This window comes from Pempheris klunzingeri, chromosome 14, assembly GCF_042242105.1.
Source record: "Pempheris klunzingeri isolate RE-2024b chromosome 14, fPemKlu1.hap1, whole genome shotgun sequence".
NCBI classification, from domain to species: domain Eukaryota; kingdom Metazoa; phylum Chordata; class Actinopteri; order Acropomatiformes; family Pempheridae; genus Pempheris; species Pempheris klunzingeri.
The window spans coordinates 6,776,938-6,796,201 of record NC_092025.1 but is presented as its reverse complement, the minus strand read 5'-3'; the positions used below and the strand labels follow the sequence as shown (position 1 = coordinate 6,796,201).

At 41.2% G+C, this 19,264-nt stretch overlaps 3 protein-coding genes across 3 annotated transcripts in view; 1 reads left to right on the top strand and 2 right to left on the bottom strand.

Moving 5' to 3' along the window:
* Positions 1-836: 836 nt before the first annotated feature.
* Positions 837-8,776, bottom strand: stip1 (stress-induced phosphoprotein 1). The gene is made up of 14 exons (XM_070843614.1): positions 8,682-8,776; positions 6,334-6,543; positions 6,102-6,243; positions 5,629-5,770; positions 5,272-5,437; positions 5,037-5,163; positions 4,519-4,621; positions 4,073-4,193; positions 3,803-3,899; positions 3,585-3,709; positions 3,427-3,463; positions 3,178-3,281; positions 2,755-2,927; positions 837-2,671 (listed from the first exon to the last, which is right to left on the bottom strand). Exons 1-14 carry the CDS (start codon positions 8,688-8,690, stop codon positions 2,599-2,601), a joined length of 1,629 nt encoding a protein of 542 aa, XP_070699715.1. The 5' UTR covers positions 8,691-8,776; the 3' UTR covers positions 837-2,598.
* Positions 8,777-11,654: 2,878 nt separating this feature from the next.
* Positions 11,655-14,894, top strand: LOC139213543 (spermatogenesis-associated protein 22). Its single transcript, XM_070844267.1, has 7 exons — positions 11,655-11,694; positions 12,057-12,194; positions 12,552-12,741; positions 13,055-13,424; positions 13,521-13,641; positions 13,747-13,844; positions 14,703-14,894. The coding sequence occupies exons 1-7, from the start codon at positions 11,655-11,657 to the stop codon at positions 14,892-14,894; spliced, it is 1,149 nt and encodes a 382-aa protein (XP_070700368.1).
* A 2,555-nt stretch (positions 14,895-17,449) lies between these two features.
* Positions 17,450-19,264, bottom strand: part of LOC139213560 (LHFPL tetraspan subfamily member 7 protein) — an 87,540-nt gene continuing 85,725 nt past the window's right edge. The window contains exon 3 of the mRNA XM_070844291.1: positions 17,450-17,676. Within this exon, the coding sequence (XP_070700392.1) occupies positions 17,450-17,676 (227 nt within the window). The remainder of the gene's footprint in view (positions 17,677-19,264) is intronic.

Here is a 19,264-nt window from a genome sequence, read left to right as displayed (position 1 = left end):
ATCCACTTCTGTAGTGACACATGGGAGGGCCCCAGAGTCCCCAGCACCTTTTAGTCACTATTAAATTATTACAGCTCACATGCATACCGCATGTGCCTGTGCATTCAGACTTACAGCTATCAAATATTTCATTTTTGTTATAGATCTTTGTGACACAAGGCATACAGTCAGATCCAGAAGTCTGAGGCCACACAAATCTAGAAATATCAGTTTGAGGAATCAGACACATTTAAATACACAAGAGGTTGACACATAAAAATAAATATTTCAGATTCTGCATTATCCCTAGAAAACAAATGTAAGCAAATTTGTGTTACTGACCAACTGAGCTCCTTTGAAAAGATCAGATTTCCTTGGTTTGCATCCCTTCCACTGATGCCTGTGTTCAGATGAAACATTGGTGTTGATCGAGTTCCCCTTTTGAGCAAGTTAAGTCAGTCAGTGCCACACATTTTCTTAAATTTGGTTGTTAGAAATAGCACACTCTTGAATATTTCCTCTTCATTTTACATGTTGTCTTTTATGTATCTGTGAGAAAACATTTTTTCAATGTGGTCTCAGATTTTTGGACCCCACTGTACATTCACCTTTGATTTGCCAGTATCAGCTACAATGTATCTATTAACAGTATGTTCAAGATGTTATTTTATGCTTTATTAAGTGTAGAGACATTGACAAGCATAAATGTTTACATGTCTGAGGAAAGTTTTCATTATACTTTTTAACTTATGCATGTGCTGTGTAAGACCCTAATATAAAATATGGGTCCGCTACTGCATTGAGTCAGTGTCCACATCGTTGGTCTCTTAGGGACAAAAAAAAAGCCAACACTGACCTTGAAAATACATTCAGATACTGTATATTTCACAGTACAACTGTTTTCCACTAGTACATTTCACTTCTTGGGACAGTTTCCTTTACACATCATGTGAGTTTGTTGCGTGTGGTGAATTATTACAGTGGGATATCCATGGTAAAAATGCCCCCACCCCCCTTTCTGCTGTGTTGGGTGCCACAGGTTAAAGGGCTCCAGACGGAGCAGTTCTGCTTTGGAAACGTGAAAACAAAAAGATGCATATTTGAGTCCCTCTGAGAGCCAACAGCACAGGGAAACTGCGACAATGTGGTGACTTTGAGGTATGTGAAGCCACGTGTGGCATAATGGCAAATAAGCAATACCAACACTTTAATGTTTCCTTTCTGAAAGCAGAAGCTGAGCAGTCCGCTGCTGTGGACAAATGTAACAAAAGCATTGCCTTGCTGTGCGAAATGCACATTGGGAAGTAGTGACAGGAAGCACTGGGGCTTCAGTACTCAAAGACACGACGACAAACAATAAAGATGCATCATGAAGCGAGATAATTGACCCCCATTATTCAACCAACAGCTGTTAGCTTAGAAAGGCAAATCCACCCATTGCACATCACATTATTCCCATTATTCTGAAATATTCAAGCCAGACAACTTGTCACATTTTGCACAGCAGCCCTCTAGTTTCAGGCTTACAAAAGCAAAATTTGAGGCCAGTTTGAATTGAATCGTGAACGCATCTCGTACCTGCACTAAGTGTAAACCTGATTATTAAATCGTGACACGGTGTTGTGCTGCTCTTGCTCAGAGCAGCGGATCTTCCAAAGGATTCTCAAAACTTTTCCTAACATCTTTGCTGCACAAGAGTTTCACCTCCAAGTTTTTACCATTCATCACAAAAACAATGACATGGCTGCCTTAACTGCTGTATGAACTTGCTCAGTAAACCATTAAGGTTCAATCTCAAATCTTTTAGCAGGGCACAATATCCCTGGACTCTAACAGTACTGAGTAGTATTTTTCCAGTCCTAGTTACAGCGTGTCTGGATCCAACCTCTGGAAACGCTCAGCACGTTCCTGATATTAGCTGTGCACACACAATATCTACCACTGACCCAAAGAGCTTCAAAATTAATTCTAAATATTTTGGATTACTTAAAAAAAACAATGCCCTACATGCTCTCTAGTGGCCAGTAGATGGGACAGATTCAGCCTTCCATCTGAGGTGTAGGAGATGACCAAAAGAGAGGAAGCACTGAGGAAATCAAAACTTGACACCTCAACTTTAAAGCACCATGTTTAGTCGAGCCTTGAAGAGGACAACACAAGAGTTGAGGACAAGAAATTAAATTTCAGATGAACAGTGTAGAAATTCTACTGTTTTGTCATTTGCATTTTCTTTAACTATGAATTAATAGGAATATGTGAACGTCTTTGGGGTGGATTTCCCCTTTAAACACTGGGTGTGTTGGTACACTGAATTGTGCTGTTTATTTTAAGATGTTTCCACTCATTTGTACACGTTTTTTTTTCCAGATGTTTTTTGAAGTCCTGAAGTTTTCAAGATGACACACAAGATGCTTTTTTTAAATACAGTGTAAATGTTGTGAAACTGATTTAAAAAAAACAAACAAAAAAACATAACATACACTAAGTCTCAGTGAGACTAAGAACAGTATAATTTTGAATTTGAAGGCAAGAAAAGGGGGATGTAATATTTTGGAGGGATTTGCACATTGTTCCACTGTTGTCTTGGAGTTTCTTCCCACATCCAGATGTTGGTTCTCCTCAACGAATGGCTATCAGTCCGACATCGATGAGTTTCTGAATCTTCTGAGCAATAACTGGATTTTTCAAGTGGCTGAGGATCACACAGAAAAAAAGAAGTAATAATCATTGAATTCTTCATGCAGAGACAGAAAGCGACACAGTTGGCAAACTCACTCGCTGAGCGCCTGAGGGTCCTTCTGCATTTGCTCGAGGATCATGCGCATGGCTGGGTCGCTCATGATCTGCTGCACCTCGGGATCAGCCATGGCCCTTTTCTTCACGTCCTCAGGACTGTCATTCCTCATGGCCTGACTGACCATGCAGCGCTGCATGCCTTCTGTGGCTTCCTGAAGGCGGAGAAGGAAAATGATGACTCAAAAAACCAATTATTTCCCAGCGGCTGTGGATTAAGTCTTAATGCATCATCAACACACAGAATTTCATAATGTTATTTTTGTCAAATGTCTTGATTTAGTTTAACAGATTTGTATTTGAACAGTTACGACTAACTAGAAAACTTATTATTTAAATACACTAGTAATTCACTTGATATTTTATATTTCCCCTTTCTGAACTCTGCAGCAACCTGTGACACACCTTTGAGGAGGAGTCAAGCTCCAGAGCCTTCTGGTACGCATCCATAGCTTTGGAATAATCTTTCATGGCCTCCAAGGCAGCTCCTTTACGCGTGTAGCCTTTTACTGTGGACAGATTTGGTCAAATTAGTTGTAAAATCAGAATGATGTGTCCTGAATCCAAACTTGAATAAAGCAGTACTTTATATTCTGTTAAAGTTCTTCAAGCAAAATGTTAATTAAATGATAATAAATACAGTTTCCTACTCACTGAAGGTGGGCTCAAGTTTGATGCACTCTTCACAATCCTGAAGAAAAAAGATGATAAAGTAATTTTTCATGTGCAATATAATTATGAGGTTGTTTTTTTTGTCAGGTTAGAATCTCATGAACAGGCCTACAGAGATGCTTCGTAAGTATGCACGGTACCTTCAGGGCAAGTTGAAACTCCAACAGCTTTGTGTAGCAGGCAGCTCTGTTGCTGAAGAGTTTGGCATCATTGGGGTTTCTCTTGATGGCCTCGCTGTAATGTTTCATGGCTAAGGGGTAGTCTCCTGTGGGGAGGAAAAGAGGAATTAATCTTAACACAAGCTCTTCAAAGAAGAATCAAATGACCAACCAAACAGCGCTACAGTTATCACACACACCTTTCTGGAAGGCGTCGTTGCCCCTGCTCTTCTCTTCCAGGGCTAACTCAGGGTTGATGTAAGCTAGTTTCTCCTGTTCCTTCAATATCTTCTCTGCCTGCAGAATGACAGTAACGAGGTGTAAGTGATGTGTCCAAGGATGTTTTCATTCCCTGTCCGCATAAAGGTCTCATACAACTTTTAGAGGATCTACATACAACTTCAGAGCCTTGATAAATAACTACTGTTTAATGTGGCTCCATTGAGTGGGAAAGTCAGCTTGCACTGCACCTGTTGACACTTCTTTAAGACGTCAGGAGTACGATGCTCTGTCAAACTCTTGTTGAAATACTGAACTGCTTCTTTGTATTTCTCCTGCTTGAAGTATGAGTTGCCGATCCTAGCCAAGGCCCTACGTAAGAAAGGAGGAAGACATGGTGTTGTTATCAAAATACAATCATCATGACGTTATTCTTGTTCTTTGGCAAGTTTGTAGCAGGAAGTAGTAGAGCAACACTGCCACCCAGTGGTTCTTGTTTAACACAATTTTTTCCTGTCAAATACTGCTTAGTGCTGCAGTGTGTTTCCATCCAGACTAGAATAAATATATTCTGTTTACCAGTTGCCAATACCAGCTCTGACCTCTAACTTGAGGGGAAATGTGTGGGTAGATTTATTTGAGTAAAGACAAAAATGAGAAGAAAAAAAAAAAATCATATACTTCTCACAGAACTCACTTTGCTATTTGTCTGTAATCTTCCCGGTTCTCTCTGCCAACGTCAATGGCCTTCTCACACAGCTCTCGGCACTTTTCAAAATCTCCCTTCTCGAAGAACACAGCTGAAGTGACAACAAGGAGGAGTGCAAGTTTAACATTTAAAGTGTAAATCACAAGTTATAATCATTGGTTTTCAGTTGTAACTGAACTGACCTGAACAAGAGTCAATAAAAACACACTGTTGGCTCAATTTTTCATTGTATTCCATATTTCTGGGTGAATCACTAAACAGACTGTAGGCCCACATCAATAATTTGGGTATAAAAATGTGTTTTGTGTGCTGAGGATTTAGTTGTGATGGACGGCCCAGTAGCAGGAACTCCGACCAATCACAAGGTCTGATTGGAGACAATCCAGAATAATGAAAAAATAATCTAAATTATCAGTTTCTTTTATTTACTTTATGAGTCAATCAGCTCAAGTAAATGAGGCAGGTATTTATTTTCCTTGTTTCCCTTTCCATGGGAGATTATGTACCTGCTTGGTTAGATATGTAGGTCATGTTGGTGGGGTCATGTTTGACTGCTTCTTCATAATGTTTCAGCGCCGCTTCAAAGTCCTTATTCTTATATGCAGTATTCCCAAGTTCTTTTTCCTTCAAGGCCTGTTAAACAATGGAAATTAGAGGATTAGAAAAACTGAAGGATTAATCACAAGAGGCAAAAATCACTGATATCTCATTAAAAGTGTGAAGTATGATAAATCAATTCACCTTTCTCTTGTTTTCAGGAAGGTCTTCCTCTTTAGGAGGAGGTGGTTGAGTCTCTTTGGGTTTGGGGGGAGGAGGGGGCGTGGGCTCTTCCTCTTCCTCCATCTCCGATAGGTTCAGTCCCAGCAGCACAGAGAGTGTGGTCATCACTCTGGGATCCTGCAGCTTCCTGCAAATCAGTCAGACACACAAATGCATTTCTAATATCACAGTATCCAGAGGACATGTGCATTTTCTAAATCAAGTATCAGGATTATGCATGCAAGGTCTGTTTGTTTCTCAGTTTTGCCTCAAGACATAGTTTGTTAGTCTTTAGAAAACATTTTAAAAGTCGACACATTTTTCAAAAATTGCACATACGTGCCAAGCTCCGATGGTTTGTTCCTGAGCTGCTCCAGCAGTTCTCTGTAGCTGGGATCTGACAACAGCTCACGGGTTCGAGGGTCACTCTCCAGCTTCTGGAACAAGTTGGGCATGGCGAAGGGGTTCATCATTGATTTCTCTGATGAAGCAAAGATTTGTGTTCATTAGCGTAATTTATATGGTCAGAGAGAAGCACTCAGGATGTCCACCCATCTTGCACTGGATTAAAGTCAGAGCTTTCCCTCCTCTGTAACCCGTACAACTATACTCCATAGTCTAAAATGAATCACAGCATTCAAAACTCAAGTGGGCTGCCTACTCTCCTTTGGATAACTTTTATATCAGTGACCCTTGTCAGCAGCTATCTCTATATCCTTTACTCATGTAGGAGGGAGTGAGTCACAGTTTTTACATTGAAATACTGGTTTTTCCATAGAGTAAAAGACATATACTTATTCATCAGTTCCTACCTGCAAGCCGGGCCTCGATGTTCTGTAAACCCTCCTTCAGCTGCTGATTATTTGGCTCTTGCCGGAGTCCCTCATGGTAAGTTGCTTTGGCATCCTCCAATCGGCCAAGAAATTCCAGCGCTGCAGCTTTGCGGGAGTAGCCCTGGTTGATCAACATGGGAAAGATCATGGATTGCATTTTGCATGAAGTTTAAATCTAAATATCTTGTCAACAGAATAAATTATATCTCACCTTGCCCCAGTCAGGCTTGATCTTGATGGTTTGACAGGCATCCTGGAGAGCGTTCTCATAGTTGCCTTTCTTCGCATAGGCAGCTGAGCGGTTACTGAACAGGACATGGTTTGAGGGGTCAAGTGCCACAGCTTCGGTGTAGCATCGTACAGCCTCATCAATGTTTCCTGCACTCAGTGCCTTGTTGCCCTGGTCTTTCAATGCTGAAGCCTATGACCCAGGAAGATTCAATCAAATTAAGCATGAAGAGACAAACCGACAGTGCTTTAGCTGTGCTGCCCTCTATTACTCTTAAGCAAAATCCCTCATATAGGTCTGACAACGGAGAAGACATCTTTCGCAGCTGCCACTGGCAGAACTAAAAAAAACTGACCACCACCCAGCTGTTCATGTCAGGTGACAGGTGCAGCACAGTGATGCAGAGAGGGACTATGTCCTTTTGTTAATGCACATTCACGGTCCTCCAGGTCCATTTTGCTCAATTAGTCCAAAAATTAGATGACCAAATAGTGTCACATCAAGAGGGTTCAAATCCAAGAAAAATGTCCCACATTTTAAAATGCCAGAAACGGGAAAAAAAAAAAAAAAAAACTTGACGTCTCTCTTGTTCAGACCAAACCAGTAATTTGGTACCTTGGGGTAACAGAGACATTTTGCACACTATTTGCAAACAGGAGTTAGTGTGGTTAACAGGCTGCTAGTTGAAGGTAAAGCATACTGATGACACTACAGGAGAGGGTGAGAGAAGCACTCACCATCAATTCTTGCTTAATTTGACTATGTACAAGTGCCTCAGTGATCATCCTAATCCGATCTGAGCACCTTAAAACATTTGAACACACAATGCAAACATAGCCACATCTCAATCCCCTTGGCTTCTGAGTTTTTCAGGGTTTACAGTACTTTGCGATTGGTCACTGGCGAATCAGGAAATCCTGTCACGCTTCTTTTAATCATTAGGATTAGAATACATGTACTGTCAAAAATAAATATGAGGCCTGTAATGATAGGATATCTACACTGTGGATTTGATGAGCAAAAGCTCACTAAAGTGTCCATGAATGTGCAAAAAGTCTCCACTTTGCTCATTAACAATCAAACCCTTTAAGTGACCAGTAATTATCGGGAGATATTCATGTTCCTCATAACTGAGGTGACCACAGTGATTCGGTGGGGTGATGAAAAGTAAGAAACCTGTAGGATTGACAGTGTTTATTCTCTTTGAATGATATAATTAATAAACCGTGTAAAAATATAGAACTCCTCACAGCATGAGCACAATGAAAACCACGTCAAGCCCTCTTTGGACCTCAGGAAACACAATACTTACTGTCTGTAGTGTTTAGTGGCCTGACAAGTTATAATGATTGGCCAGCTCAGGCATGACGATATATTTTGAGATAGAGATACTCTTTTAAATTAAGTATTCACAGAAAATACTTAATCAATCCGGTTGCAGACCACTCGAGAGACGCGGAAGTTAAGGACAAAATGCGGCTGTAGCCATGACAGCAGCACCGTGTGTATCTAGAAAGATCCTCCGGTCTGACTGAGGCTGCCGAGGACACGCTGAGGCCGATCCAAAAATACTCCGCAGCATGTGCTGCACACGGACTGCTGCAGTTTGTCCGTCTTCTGACTCTAGCTACATGTTAACAAAAGAATTTACGGCATCCCTTACCAGTGATATCGTTCACACATTGGAGCTAACATCTGTGCTAGCTTTTAAACGGTGACTTGCTAACTCAAGGGTTAACCATCGTTACTTAGCTTAGCGGTTTCCGACCGGTGATTTTCTAGTCAGGGGTTAGCTTAACGAATTAGCTACTTTGCTATACCGAGGCACGGACAGGGGCTACGACGGTGGCTAACCCCACTTTGATTTTTTCAACAACAAAGCAGCTGTGATTGATTAAAGACAGGTACGCTAGCTTAACAGTTAGCCAACCTTGTCATGAGCAGTCATAATTTAGCCGCAGCCTCACTGAAATTAACATTCAGTTAGCTTGGCTAACTTTGCACTTTTACACTTTCCGGAATTAAGTTTAGCTAACAGCTACATCGCAGACCTGTTTTGGGTTTAAGCCTGAAGCTCAATCAGACAACAGAGAACAGCTACAACATATTAACATTACTACCGGACTGACGCTAACATGATACTAACAAGCTAGCTAGCCACCAGCAAACAGTGTAGTCCCAGTGTGAAGAGATGGCTAACTATAGTAACTGCAAATTATCACAGTTTTTATTATTAAGAGACTTAAACTGAAATCATCTCAGGAGAACGCGTCAATAATTTTTAAATGCGCCGGTTAAAAGTAATAATTGTGAAGTTGCAGGACACTCACTTTCTCCATGGTGCAAGCATGAGGTTCCTTCCAGAAACTACTGCGGACTAGCTCCTCCCTCTCAACTACAAGCGGGTTGCCAGTTTGGGATGTAGAAATTCCTCACTCAACGTTCAGATGTACGTTTCACCCTTCAGAATATATAGCCCGCTGCCTGAAACTTCCAGAAGATGACAGAAAAAACACAAACATATGTTACACAAGATGTGTTATTGTGAAGCTGTGCAGAGCTGGGGAAGTGGTTGAGTGACACGAGGGCGGATGAGGTAGTTGGGATGCACAACAGGAAGTGAGAGGACAAATCTTAACATCTATGCTTAAACATATGTTTGGGTCAGTCATTCATCTTTCAAGTTTAATTTGAGAGTTCTGATCATTGAAGTTAATTATTGCTTGGTAAGCGGTCAATACAAATAATCTCTAAAACCTGTAGATTGTAATAATTAAAAGATACAATATTAGATATTCATTATATGCTATCATTATATGACATATCATGATATTCAGTTTCTGTTGCATGATGGACAGAATGTCACTTTTACAAAATAAGGTGCTGTGAGGATCACAACCAGGTTTCCCATAGTTTTAATACTATAACCATGTATGGTCTCAAACACAGTATCAGTGGGACGTTAATAAATGGGTTTGATTAACTGATGATACACTGTATGTACAGTGTAGGGGACCAGCTGTAGGCTTCCACTAGAGCACTGCGCTCCCAGAATGCAGGTCTACTGGTGGTTCCCAAAGTCTCCAAAAGTAGTTCAGGAGGCAGAGCTTTCAGCTATCAGGCTCCTCTCCTGTGGAATCCCCTTCCAGTTTGGGTTCGGGGGGCAGACACCCTCTCTACATTTAAGAGTAGACTTAAAAACCTTCCTTTTTGACAAGGCATATATTTAAGGGCTGGATCAGGCCTTAGACCAGCCCCTAGTTATGCTGCTATAGGCTCAGACTGCCGGGGGACTCCTATGGTGCACTGAGCTCCTCTCTATTCTCTATCCTCCTCTTCCTCTCCATCATTATGTCTCATGTCAGCCAAATGTCTGCCACTAACTTGCTATCTTCCCCGGAGCCTTTCTGTGCTTTCTCATCTCTCAGGTTCCTGTGGATCCTGGTCCTGGTCCTGCTGATGTGGTTCTCTGCTTCATGAATCACTGCTGCGGATCGTCGGCCACTTGTCATGTTTTTCAATAATATCATACTGCTAATCTGTTAGTCACATTCCTATTGTTAGTAGTCGCTGCTAGTACGTTGGTTGCTGTTTGTGTTGTCTCTCTCTCTCTCTGTCTCTCTCTGTCTCTCTCTCTGTCCAACCTCCACCCAACGCAGACCCCTACAGAAGCCGCCCACATTGAGCCTGGGTCTGTTCGAGGTTTCTTCCCGTTAAAGGGGAGTTTTTCCTGCCACTGTTGCTCAATACATATCTGATGCTTGCTCATGTGGGAATTCTTGAATCCTTAATTTTGAATTTCTGAATCGTTGGGTCTCTCTCTAATTAAAGAGTTTGGTCTAGACCTTGAGATAACGCTGTTGTGAATTGGCGCTATATAAATAAAGATTGATTGATTGATTGATTCTGTCATCACGATTTCATCTCATCACCAGTTTTTGAGGTGTACTGTATAAATGTACAGTCTGTGGTTGCCACAGATTCAAAGGCAGAGGAAAGATAAGAGAGAGAAGGCATGTGTCTCGAGATCAAAGAGCGGCCTTCTGACTCTCAAGCAAGGATGTCACACAGATCCGCTGAGGCTGAGATTAACCTCAAGCTCTGTGCACAGTGAAGGGCAGAGCTGGTTGGCCTTTGCACTTATCTTTCCTTATAGACTCTCCAACAAGACATCCCCATCTCTACTTATTTTAGTTTATCCCCTGAAACACCAAGTGGAGTCAAGTGAGATCCATATATGAGTGGAGCACTGCAGCCATGCATGAACTGTAACAAATGAGGTGAAGTTTTTTAGTCTGTCTCTTCACCTGTGAATAACAGATGCAAATGATGTGCTGATTATTAGTCAGGGCAATTTCCCTTTACAGTTCCGGCTTGCTTTATAGCTCCATCCATTGTATTAAAATGGCAATTACACCCTCTAAGTCTCTGGTCTTGTCTTGTTTTGCCCATGAATTTAATGAGTTCATTCATATTCCTCTTTCCTTTGTCATAAGTGGATGTTCCATCCAGCCCTCACTGCACTGAAACATGATTATAAATGAAATATCCTTATTTATGCAAGGGTCTGATTTATTTTTTGACTTTTTTTTCAGTTATTTCGAGCGAAGTGGTGCCGAGCTGTAGAGATAAATAAATATTGAAGTTGCCTATAATATGAGGCAAACAGTAACATCAGTGACATGTGCCTAAAGTGGTGTTCTCGCTGTTTTCGACCAAAAGTGTTTAAATCCCCTCTGAGTAGTCATTATGACCTCCGAGCTTTCTGTGGGATCGTGAAGGCAGCATCCGCCACCGGTCAGGTTTTGGCGCGTGTCGCTCTCCGAGGTGCTGAACCGGAGGACATTTTGTAAGGTTAACTTTTGTTCACTTTTGCCAAACAAAAAACAAATGTGTAGCTAATTACTTTTGACAGCTAGTTAATAATGTGCAATGTCCAAAGAGGTAAGGTACCATTACGGCTGAAATGGTACCTAGCTAGATGAGCTCACTAGTCCAGCTAATTTACTGCATAGCTAAATTAGCTAATTTCAAATTAGCTACATTTAAATTAGCCACATTAACGTTAAATTAACCTTACAGTAACGTTGTTGTTAAACTAACAAAACACCAGAGAAATATAAGCTGACTTGTGAAGTGTTTCTAACTGAGTTAACCTCTTTTGACTTTTCAGCGCCAAGTGGGTGACCAACGCTAACAGGACATCAGTCAAAAGGGCTTCTCCATTTTTTCATTTGGTGTATTTCTTCCTGTAGTTGACACCACCTGTTAGTTGGAAGAACTGCTTTTCGTAAGCAACCACAATGAGGAGAAATGAAAACCAGCCAGCCAGGCCAACAGCAGGTTTGTAAAAGAGATTTATGACAAAATCCACCCACTACTATAATAATTTCCTCATATTAAGAGGGGGTTTCCTTTCCTGTCAGCTTTAGTGATCAGTATCTATGACATTAGATAGTTTATTGAAGTAACATTTGATTGATTGATTGATTGGTTGATTTCTATTGTTTCAGATATCTTGAAATAATTATTCCAACTTGCTGTTTGTGGTCCATATCCAAAGAAGAAGTACATAGTACTTACAGTACATAGTGTTAGTATTATGTTGGTAAATGTGCAGAATAGTGAAGGAGTATTGTTTGTCTGGCCCAATGCACCGAGGGGTCTGATTTGTTCAGATATGTCTCCTCCACTGTCTCCATCAGGCTGTCTGTCTGTGCCGCTCTTTAACCAGAAGAAAAGAAACAGGGTTCCTCTGACATCTGCTCCCTCTGAGAATGAATTCTTCTCCCACAGTGAATACATGGCAAGCAGCAGCTCAGCTACATCTCACGGCACATCAGGTGAGGCTTTCAGTCAGGCCCTCTACTGTATTTTAGTCACTAGATGGCAGTACACCCAAAGAAAAATATAAATGCATTTCCAACGACAAGTGATTGTTGGAAGTGCGAGTGAACTGGCCATCAAGGCTGTGACATGTACAGGGCATCCAAATGTATTTTGAAAATGCAATTGTTCCTGTTGAGTGTTGGTTAATGACTGACTGCTCACAATCACCTTGTGCTGAATCACACATTTCACAGCATTTTACATAAAACAAAGGACAATATTTTATAACATCTCCCATGACTTAAGGTAAGCATTCACATGGGCAGTGGAGGCTGCAATAAGGTTTCCTCTGAAAACATGTCTTTCCTCAGGTACCTATGGATGTTACGAGGCCTCAGGTCCATCCTCTGGAGCTCCACAAAGCCACCAGTGGAGCAGACAGAGGATCCCACAATCTGTTCCTCTGCAGCAGTTTGGCGACAACAGACCTGCTCCTGGACCTTCCCCTGCAATGAGAAACCATGCACCCATATCACATCCATACAAAGCCAGAGGCACAAGGTTTTTTTTTTGTCTCACTTTTTTGTAATATTTTATTAACAATGAAAAATCCTGAAATCCTGTTTTCCTATTTTTATATTCTCAAAAAATGAAATGCTAGTTAAACATCCAGACACCTGAGAAATAGATGGAAAGATTCACAAAAATATGGACACCACCAGTTTGTTCCTAACTGCAACAGGCAGCAAATAAAGTGTCTTTTTAAGTCATAATTTTATTGAATTTGAATTTTTAAATTTCAAAAATGTAAAAATTGTGACATGAGGCCGGTGTACTGATATGTCAAAATAGGTTTATTCTTTTCCATTTCTAGCTTTAAGATGGGACAGCTCAGCAACCCAGTGAGACAACAGGCCCCCAGCCCAAGTGTTAACTCCAGGCAGAGAGAATATCAAGCCCCTTGCATCAGTGAGAGTGTACAAACCAAGCCATCACTCTATACTGGGTTCTCTGAGACGGGTCAGCAGTCATCTTACAGACCGCCCAATCTCATACATCAGTATTCCCAGCAGCCCAGACCTCTGCCTGCTCCTGTCCCACCACCCAGCAGGCCCTCTGCTCATGAAGCGCTGCCACAAAGCAACTCCTGGAAGTTTACTAACAGCTTTGGGCCGCAAAGATCTCTCTTTGAGGGAAACAGGAGAACAAATCACCGTGCGCGACAGACTCCGGTAGACAAATATGTGGAAAATAAAAACATACAAAGATTTTCTAATCTGCCATGAATGTTTCATGATATTTTTAGGGATCAGTGCAGCATTTGTATCTGTGCTCAGCAGGCAACATTACCAGTGAAGCCAGTCACAGAGAACTCACTGAGGATCCTGACTGCAGTTATTGGTGGCATGAGACACTGGAGCCAGTTTAAAGACAAAGTGCCATACTTATTTGAGATATTTGGTCAGTTGATTGGGGGTGGCCATATTCTCTGATGTGTACTGTTTTACAGTTTTTATTATGTATTGTAACGCCTGTATAAACTGGCAGGCTGTGCTCTTCCCTCAGCTACTCTAGACTCTGCGGTCACACTGGGTCGCCACGGAGCCAAGAACTTCCTCATGAGAGACGGGAAGGAGGTTGTGCAGTGTGTCTTCTATGAAAATGTGAGTTGGGGGAAAAGCTTCCTCTTAAGAAGTAAATTGACCTCCTGTTATCCACGTTAAGTGTGATGATTATGATGTACTTGGGTTTTTCATTTTGTGAAATTGCTTCTTCTTTCTCTTTTCACTTGGTCCTGTTCCATCAAGTGTTTTTTCAGTTAAATGATTAATTTCAGTCCAATGTTTCAGTTAATCAGATTAATTATCTATCAGGCTATATAAACCACACAACCTTGTTTAATTTGTGTGTTGGTTGGTAGCAGGCTTTACTGTGTGTGTGTGATGTATTTTTTTTTCTGTGGTTATCCTGTCTAGGATGTTGGGGTAAATCAGCTGCTCAGTCAGGTATCATGTAAAGGTGTTTGCATCATTATATCATCTTGGCAGTGAGCAGCTGTGTGTAGGTAAATTGTGAGGTCAGCAGTAAAAATCTTATGTCATTGTTTTGTTGATTATTTTGCATGATTTTTTTTACCTCTGTTTAGCTCACATTATACTTACCTGAGCAGGCTGTAGATTCAGGTTGGGTGAGGCTGAGGAGGTAATACCCTTCACTGGAGAAGAGGGAGGGAGCAGATGGCAGTTTTTTGTTCTTAATGCTTACATTATTTTTTGCTGAATTTCCTAGGGATTCATTTTTGCCTGTTTCATTAATATTTTTAGTAATGCCACCTTTTTTTTGACTACACTCTTGACTATCAACCTGCTTCTTCAACATCCCCCTCAAAGTTTTGCGGTGCAGGCAACATCTTCTGCCCTTTATATGGAATGACAGCCTAACACTGGTATTTTGGAAATATTTAAAACATAGCACTTGACACTGGTTTAATTTAATCTCCATTTCTGCCTCTTGTCCAACAGGAGCAGGAACTGCCACGTCTCATTCGTGGTCAAATTCATCGTTGTGTGGGAAACTACAACCGCAGTAGAGATGTCCTGATGTGTGTGTCCGTCAGACCCGGCCTGCCCTCAGAGCTGAGGAATGCTCAGGAGGCTGTGAAAGCCTGCGATGCAGAAATGAGGGCGTTGGTTAAATCACTCAGTGAAGTGTGAGCATGTGAAGGTATCTATATAGGGATGGATAACTCTGAAGCCCCTGTAGTTTTAAAAAGCATGTTTATGGTCTTATTACAGTTTTTGACCTGTTGCCATTACTTTCTTGTATGCAATGAAAATGGACCAATACTGAACTTTAACAGTTGAACTCACTTGCATGCTTGTCATAGATGTTTTTTGCATTTATTTGTGAAACAGATATATAAAGAGTTTATTCATTTAAGCAAAAATTGTAAATGGAAAGTAAAGCCTCTCTTTTTGCAAGTTCTGAAATATTTTTATTACAAAGAAAATTCACAGAACAGCAAACATTGTTTAGAGGTTAAAGCAAACACGATGAGGTAATATCTCAAAATATATCTTTGAAAAACGGGGCAGTTAAGAATAACGTGATATCAAGTACAGTTTATTTACAGTCAAACATCACAATGGAAAAAACAATAACTCTACTCTACCAAAACAGATTCACCAGTGCTGAGACTTTACACACAAGGGTTCAACAAATAGGGGAACAAGTCCAGTGCAGTCACGCCAGTCATTCCCACAGTCAAGCACAGTATGAGGTCCAACACAATACCCACATTTCCCCCCTGACCTTCTTTCAAATATGGCAACATAATTACAGTCATTTTCTCAATGTCAGAACATGTCATTATGGGAACCCAAATGTGGGAAATATTTAAAGATTAACCCATTAGCAAAATCCAACCCATTATTTAACACTAATACGCACATAAACACCCACTAGAAAAGGGAGTCTAGCTTGATGAAATTGGCAGTGTACAGGGACAGTAAGTGGAGAAGTAGACATTTTGTCCTTGGAGCATGACAGGAATGGTGCCAGCGCTTCAAAGGAGGAGTGGGTTGACGAAAACACAGCAACACATTAGCTTATTTGGGGAGCTAATTATTTTAAGCCACATTTTACACTTAATGTGAATAATGTGTAAGCTCAGCACATATAACCAAAGGCGAAGTTTAATTTGTACAGCTCCGTCCTCTACCACTCAATTTCAAAATCACATAAGACAGTGATGCCAGGAATTAATCAGTTAGTTGCATGTCACAACCTTTTAATATCACAATTCATGTTACCTCTTCTAGATACTTGGTGGAAATGTCTCAGGGCACAAATTGAACACAGGTACACTACTTTTCTCTTTTTTCATTTCCTCTGCCATCATCTTTTTTATCCTCCAGAACATTTTCTCAAGTTAATGAGATCATACTGCATCAAGCACAGGAGAAACTCTTTACCTCTGAGAGGAAAAAATATAATAGAAAAAAAGAACTCATCACACAACAGGATCCACAGTTTTTCAGCAGAAAAAGATGATAACCTGATAATTGTATTAAACACTTGTCTTGGTTAAGTTAAAAGGCACAAGTTGGTCAGATCACATTTAAAATCTAGATCAATTGTTCTACCATTAACAAAGCCCATCTTATCATGCATTTTTGACAAAATTCCTACATCTCCCTGCCTTTTGCAATCATTTTTTCCTGAATTAGAGTGTTTAGTATTGTGTGTTGTAGACAGAAAAAAAATGCTTACACACAAGTTACATTACATAAACAATTCTGGGGAAAATGTTAACAAAAGGATGCAGTATCCCAACATAAAACATTTGACAACACTGCTCTGATACCACTACTTCACCTCCTTGTTATGAGATTTCCATTTGTCCTCTGGGCAGGTCTGATGCTGTGTCTACTTTCCTTCTCTGTGTGACAGATACTAAATGCACTGTCTCTGAGAGCTGAAACATCTTCTCTCCCCCTGGTTCACTGCCTGGTCACAATACTGGAAGGCAGAAAAAGTCTGAAGAGCAAAATCCTCCAAAGTGTCAGAGTTCTCTTTTCAATGTTTCATTTTGAAACCTCAAACTGTTAAATCCAGACCATATGTACAGTCCAAACGCTTCAGCACAAAACAACGTCACTAGATATAGCTCCTTAAGAGTTGAGATTCATGGGTCTGTATCCATTAATAATCTTCCACCGTTCAAAGGGGCTCTCTCGCTGAGTTCTTCAAAACCTCTTATTAAAACATCATTTGATTGGACGACCCACACTGCCACATTAATCTCATGCTTCCACTCACTTTATGCAGCAAACTTGCAGTCTGTCTTGGAATGTTATATATGTTGACTTGTTACCCACAAAAGAAAGGAAGGAGAAAAAAAAACACTTTTTTTAGCAAGTACTTGTTATGTTTGTGGTAATTTTCTTACATCATGTGAAATTAGGTTATCAGTCCTTTCATCTTCTGACTGCATCTTCTCCAGAGATGATTTGAGGGGTAAAAATTATAACCACAGAGTATTATTGTAACATAAGACATTCCGTTTAAATGAACTGAATTTGAATTAATTACATAACAGATGCAGGAAGACAGTGTTTGTTGTTGAGTGTCAGCCTCAGTTATCGCTGAGTGGGGCTTCCCAAAATGCATCGCCTTTAAAAACGGGATGCATGTGTCTCTCCATGAAATCAAGCCCAGGTTAGAGAGGGCGGTCAGGAGGACAAAAACATGACATCCCACCAACGCACTATAACAGCGTGGGCAGAGGGGTGGGGGACAGCTGCTCCTTCGGTGCATATTTGGCGAAAAAGGGCAAGAAGACGGTGAGCATCACTCCAACAATAGCCAGCATGTAGCCCCAGCCGATCTGGCACTCGCCAGCATAGTAGATGTCAGAGTCCCCGCAGAAGGACCTGACCAGGGTGGAGTTTAGACCAAACGGGTAGACCAGCAGTCCAGCAGCCATGATGAACACTGCAGAGAGGATAGAGTCAGAGAAGAAAGACTGCGTTAGAAAGCCAACAGGATATTCATACAAGCTGTTGGAGGAAATATTTAGCACAAAAACACAAGACTCAAGGTCATTTATTTGCTTTTTGCCAGTTGACTGAACCAACCCTTTAAGTTTCCACTAGATTTGTACACTGCAGTGTTACGCTAACTGAGAGCCACTTGGTGGCAGTAGAGGTTCTGAGAGTTAAGTGAGTAACATAGACACCTCATCAGTGCTGAAGTATCTCCCTCTGCATGTCTCCCACTTCTGATTCGATGCCTTTCGTTACATATGTGAAAATAAATGATGACCTAACTAATTTTAGAAGCCCAACAGTGGCAGAACAGAGGTTTCTACATGTTGAACAATAAACGCTCTGATTACCTGTAATCTACAGAAACTTGTAATGCAAAATGATTCATGTCTCCTTAAATCCATTTGCACTCCATATTTTAAAACTCTTTCATGAAGCCCCCCCGCCCATCCCCCTGTACTTGTGCTGTGATCATCTTTCTCAGACACTCGCCTCAGCACCCAGGCAGCCCGAGAGCGGCTCACTTTTACAAATTGAGTCAAGTCTCCCAGTCCATGCTGCCAAGCAGTTATCGACTGCGCTACAGGCTATCATTGCTGCTCTTAGTCATTCTGAGTGCCGGCTAGATTTCCATTACAATGCCAGGTGTCACAGTTGTTTTAGCTTTGAAGAGCTGGGGTTACTGGAAAAGCTTGAACTTGTGATAGTGAGTAGTCCTCTAGAAAACACAACAAACATATCTTTTATTACGCTGTATTGATTTCAGGAGATGTCTGTTTTTCTGATTTTCAAGGGCAGCTGCTTCGTGGTCAGCTGGAGACAGCTCTCATATGAGAGCTACAATGCAATAGCTGTATGAGTAGCAAATCGATGGTTTGTGTGGGCATTGAAGGACTGTGCTAGAAGAGCAGGGATGGGAGGAAGCTTTTTCTGCTGTTCTAGTTACACACTTGGGGCACCAGGATTGACTGTTAGGGAGAGAAAAGCTGAGAGGGAAACACAAAGAAAAAGGTCATAAGGGGTGAAGGAGAAGTATCTCTTCAATGTGGTTTGTCCAGCCCACTGTAACGTCTCTCTAGGGAGTTCATTGAGGGTGTGCCTCTCTGTGTATCCCAACCGTGTACCCAGCCCTCCCAGCACTCACAGTGGCCCCATGTTTTATCTGCAGGGGCCGGGCGCCACAAAGCGCAGTGCCTAATGACACTTTAATGACCTTCTTTATCAAACTATCATTGGCTTTTGTGGAAGCGACACAAAGACATAGGCGTGCGCTAGAAGTCCAAGGCTACTTCCCTCTAACTCTGAAATGATTTAAGGTAAACTTGGACACTAAACTAGAATGGATAAATAATGAGCAATACAGGAGTGAAATCCAAGCAGCAGTCTTTTATAAGTGTCAGGTAAGCCGGGTGAGGGTTGGATTTTATCAATCAGACTAGAAGGGTATGTAGGGCGGGTGTCTGGATCAGATAAGCTGCAGCTCGGGCTGACTGGATCTCTGCAAGCCTTTAATGAGAGAAGAACTGCTGAAAAAA

Excerpts from the sequence above, each read along its gene's own strand:
- stip1 (XM_070843614.1), bottom strand. Across the intron at positions 5,164-5,271 it reads TTCCTGAAAACAAGAGAAAG|GCCTTGAAGGAAAAAGAACT; the intron begins GTGAATTGATTT and ends ATTGTTTAACAG. Across the intron at positions 3,282-3,426 it reads CAAACTTGAGCCCACCTTCA|TAAAAGGCTACACGCGTAAA; the intron begins GTGAGTAGGAAA and ends ATCTGTCCACAG.
- LOC139213543 (XM_070844267.1), top strand. The coding sequence starts at position 11,655 with ATGAGGAGAAATGAAAACCAGCCAGCCAGGCCAACAGCAG. Across the intron at positions 11,695-12,056 it reads GCCAGCCAGGCCAACAGCAG|GCTGTCTGTCTGTGCCGCTC; the intron begins GTTTGTAAAAGA and ends TGTCTCCATCAG. Across the intron at positions 12,195-12,551 it reads TACATCTCACGGCACATCAG|GTACCTATGGATGTTACGAG; the intron begins GTGAGGCTTTCA and ends GTCTTTCCTCAG.